The 4,928-nt window shown below is 32.0% G+C and overlaps 1 protein-coding gene across 1 annotated transcript; it reads left to right on the top strand.

The window, feature by feature from the left end:
- Positions 1 to 1,669: 1,669 nt before the first annotated feature.
- On the top strand, positions 1,670 to 2,158 carry LOC133823794 (uncharacterized). Its single transcript, XM_062256644.1, has one exon. It carries the CDS (start codon positions 1,670 to 1,672, stop codon positions 2,156 to 2,158), a length of 489 nt encoding a protein of 162 aa, XP_062112628.1.
- Positions 2,159 to 4,928: the final 2,770 nt, after the last annotated feature.

Raw genomic sequence — 4,928 nt, 5'->3', positions numbered from 1 at the left:
TGGAGAAATATTCAATAATGCAACAGCCACTGGTGGTATGAGTTATGCCTCCACTCAACTTCCGCCTTCTTCAGTTGAGGAACGCCAACAAGAGCGTCATTTTGTTGGCACTGGAGCACATGTTGATATTGATTTTGAATTTGATTGTGATAATTATGGAGAGGAAGAAGAAGTTACTGGTGTACGTCGTCGAGCTACTTCTGCTCCACCAGATGCACCAAAACCAAAAGAGAAAAAAAACAAAGGGGCTAGTTCTGCCTTCAACCAAGTGATGGGAGAACTTGCAAAAAGTATTTATGCTAAGACTGAGGCATCATTAACACGGAGTGAGACTATGCGTAAGTATTATGAATCGAGAGAAAAAAGAATTAGCGAGGAAACCAGCAAAGTCACTAATTCTTACAATGTGGAAGATTGTCAAAGCATTCTTGATGGTATTCTAGATCTGGATAACAAAATATACCTCAAACCGTTGCATGAGTTTGTAGCAACCCCAGAATGGCGCGGAATATTCATGAGAATAAATGAGGAGCGTCGACGTGCTTATCTTGATTCATTGTTGGAGTGATTTAATATTGTTTATTTATTATGACTTTGTCTGTTATGAACTACCAAACCATGAAGTTTACATTTTCTTAGATAATGTGTAATGAACTTGACTTGGTGTTTATTGTCGTGATTGAACTTTTATTATTGTCATAATTAGGTACCTAAGATGGATGATTCGGATGAGGAGTTTGAAATATTATTTGGTGATACTTCGTCTTCATCAAGCGAGGAATTAATTGGTCAAGTTCTCATGGCTAATCGAATACATGAGATGCAAAAATCTCAACAGATTAGACGACCACTACGCACTTCAAATATGTCTCGACGTCAATATTTACTTGAGCTGCTAAATGGACATCCTGATAGATTGTTTTACACAATTAGAATGGACGTTAATACTTTTAGATCTTTTTGTCGTCGATTAGTTGAAATGGAAGTCATAGAACATGACAAGGTAATTAGTGTTGAAGAAGCTGTTGTCATGTTTCTATGGATAGTAACACACAACCAACGAGTTAGGACTGTGGCCGAAAGATATCAACATTCGGTAGAAACTGTTTGTCGTCAGTTTGGCAGAGTGCTAGATGCATTGTGTTATTTAGGAAATGAAGTAATAAGGCCTCTTCACTTTAATATTGTGCAAGCATAAATTCAAAATAATTCGAAGTATTTCCCATGGTTTAAGGTAAATTTTATTTATTAATTTTAATAAAAAATTTGTTATAATTCATATCAATTTAATTGAAGTTGGTAATGATATATCTGATTTGTTATGTAGGATTGTGTTGGAGCAATTGATGGTACTCATGTAAGTGCAGTTGCACCAGCTCTAAAACAACTTGCATATAGAGGAAGAAAAGTAGATGTAACACAAAATGTAATGGTTGCATGCTCCTTTAATATGATGTTTACTTATGTCTACGCTGGATGGGAAGGAACAGCCAATGACTCTCGAGTGCTTCTTGATGCAATTAGAAAAGACGATAACTTTCCCATGCCACCACCAGGTCTTAAATTACACTTGTCTTGATGCATTATAATTTTCTTTCACATTCCCTTGTTCATAATAAGTGATTTTAATATAGGTAAATAGTATGTTGTTGATTCTGGCTATCCAAATATGCCTGGGTTTCTAGCACCATATCGTGGTGAACGTTATCACTTGCGTCGCTTTAGAGGAAGAGGGAACCATCCTAGAGGTGCGATGGAGTTATTCAATTATAGGCACTCATCATTGCGCAATGTGATTGAACGTTGTTTTGGACTTCTTAAAGCCAGGTTTCCCATTTTGAAGTCAATGCCTCCATACTTGCTTGGAAAGCAACGTCGAATACCAATAGCATGTTGCGCTATCCACAACTGGATCAAAATGCATTCTATTAATGATAGAATGTTTGAACAATATTCAGTTGATGCTACACCTGTTGAAGATATTGAAGGAACTGAAAGCCAATCTAATACAACAATAGAAAACCAACAAGAAGGAGATGAAGCAGGAATTTCTGAGGCACCACAGATTAATTTCAGTCAAGCTTATATGGCTCACATGGAAAATATTAGAGATGACATTGTTGAACAAATGTGGCTTAGTTATAACAATAATATTTAGTTAATTAAAAATATGTAACTTTAATTTAGAAAAAAAATCAAAATTAACGACAATGCAATATTGTTATAAATTTAATCAATGCACTATTATTAAATTTTAATTTATCAATATAATTAAATTTTACTTAATTAAATTTGTAGATAAATTAAAATTTAATATTATACAACATATGTATATAAAATATAAAAATAAAAATAATATTAAAATTCAGCTGAACCAATCACGTTTTCAGTTTCTCTTATATTTTCAAATTTAATACCAATCACAGATTCAGTTTTTTAAAACTCAAAAACAATTTCCTGACATTGAACCAATCACATTTTCAGAAACATGTTTTTAGTCACTAAATTCAGATTTTCATTTCAAAATCTCACTTTTCAAAAATACAATTTTCTAATCACGAACCAATCAGACCCTATATGTTTCATAAAAGAGGTACCAGCCAACGTATTTCGGGTGTAGTCAAATTTTGTATGGGCCTTGTGATTCGATGGCTTTTGCTGGAGCTTTTGGCTGGGCCGACCAAAGAATACACTAGGGTGCAAAAATACATGTTTTCTCTTGGGCTTTTCTTTCATAAACATCATTTTTTAATTTTTTTTCCCTACCTTTATACACTTCCAAAAATGTATTTAATTCCTCCAAAATAGACATAATTAAATCATAATTAAATATTTCTATTACAAAATATACCTTATTAATTTAATAAAAATTATAATCAACACTTAATTATTTTAACATTTAATATTAATAAAATATCATTTTTGTGTACTAATCAAGACCTCACTAATAAATGATTTAAAAAAAATATCCTCGTGAACAAATAATTTCAAAAAAAAAAAAACTCAAACTCATGAACAAATGAAAATATTCTCTCAGGTACTTATTAAACATATACTATATCAATCTTGCTCTTATTAAAGAAAGTGGCCAAAGAAGTATAATATTTGTTGATTGCATCCAATCTTGCATCGTAGGTGGTAGGCTTTGACCACCTTTGCTAATTATGCGCCATTCCAATATTCCGATTTCTGACCCATGCGTTACAAGATCAACAACATTTCTCATTAAGAGTGTTATTTACGAAAGAAAGAGATCAAAGTAGTGTGATTTTTATCAATCACATCCGATCTCACCCTTAGGTGGTAGACTCTAACAACCATTGCTAATTATGTGCCATTTTTAATGTATTCATCAGTTCAGTTGTCGACCCATGTGTTACAAGATAAAAAAAAAGTTCTAATAAGAGTGTTCTTTATGAAAGAAAGTGGTCAAAGTAGTGCGATCTTTGTCGACCACACTTATTCTCACCTTAGGTGGTAAACTTTGACCACCTTTGCTAATATGTGCCATTTCGAACATATCCAATGGTCCAATCGCCAACCCATGCGTTCCAAGATCAACAAGGGTTCTAATCTAGAGTGTCTTTATGAAAGAAAGTGGTCAAAGTGATGTCATATTTGTTGATCACATCCGATCTCACCTTAGGTCAACTATCAGATTAGCTCTCTAAGAGCATCAATCGCACGAATTAAAAGTGAACTTGTTAAGTGTAGTGGTAAAAGTAATGCGATTGACGTCGATATTGTAGATTGTGGCTACCTTAGCTAATTATATGATATTTTGGAGCTAGTCAACGGTTTGATCGACCCATCCAACCCTCCAAGTCAATCAATTACACGAATCAGGAGTGATCTTGTTGAATGTTAGTGGTCAAAGTGATGCAATCTTCCGGATCTCACCCTTGTGTTATAGAATATGGCTACGTTTACTAATTATGAGATATTTTGGACCTAATGAATGGTCCGGGCTTACGGGCCATCCAAGACCATCAATATTACGAAAAATAGTATATATACTTTTTTTCAAATAAATTATTAACATAAAATATTAAATGATTATATTTTTTGTAGTAATTGAATAATTATATTGTTAAGTGGGATGGAAATTTTATTAGACTATGTGATTGTTAAAATAGATAGTCATACTAGTGGATGATAAGTGCCAAAAGGCAACTTTCCCAATATAATTTATCATTTTTTAAGAAAAATATTCTATATAAATATATATTTCTTCATAAATTTTTATTGTTCTTAAATTTATATCAAGGAAAACAAAATTTTCATAGACAAAGTTATTATGTTATTGTTATAATTATAAATATATCACCATTTAGAAAACTAAGAACATACAAAAATAAATAAATGAAGATATAAAACAAAATAAAATTTTCTTTAGATAGAAGATAAATATGAATTATTTTTTAGATAAATATCAATCTTTTTCTTTAATAAAAGTGTAAATATTCTCTTAAGCAAAGATAGAATAGCAATAACTGAAAGAAAAGAAGAAAAAAAAGAACAACACGTGGGTTCATGCTTGAGTTCCAAATATTGAACTCTATCTTATCTATCTATATACCTTTTGCAAGATATAAAGATTTTTTTCAGTTGACTTCAAGAATGAACTTTACCGATTGTAACAGGTTCAATAACTTTAAAAAAGTTAATTGCCCCTATATGTAGTCTGCAGTCAACATGCTTATTAACAATGCATCTCAGCCATTGATGAATTTTTTACTTAAATCCTGTGGCTATTATTAGAAAACAATACTGTACCGTTATTTGGCCAAGCGGGACAATAGCCAGCCCCATGTATCATTTATAAGCATAATGGTTTGGTTTGATTCCTTTTGTTACATTACAATACACCAAACATAGTATGGTTTGGTTCTGACATTATCTGAGTGAAACTAAGACAGTCAAAATGA

This window comes from Humulus lupulus, chromosome 3 (genome assembly GCF_963169125.1).
Source record: "Humulus lupulus chromosome 3, drHumLupu1.1, whole genome shotgun sequence".
Taxonomy (NCBI): domain Eukaryota; kingdom Viridiplantae; phylum Streptophyta; class Magnoliopsida; order Rosales; family Cannabaceae; genus Humulus; species Humulus lupulus.
The sequence above is the reverse complement of the archived record's forward strand: the minus strand, read 5'-3'. Positions and strand labels throughout refer to the sequence as shown.

Excerpts from the sequence above, each read along its gene's own strand:
- LOC133823794 (XM_062256644.1), top strand. The coding sequence starts at position 1,670 with ATGCCTGGGTTTCTAGCACCATATCGTGGTGAACGTTATCACTTGCGT.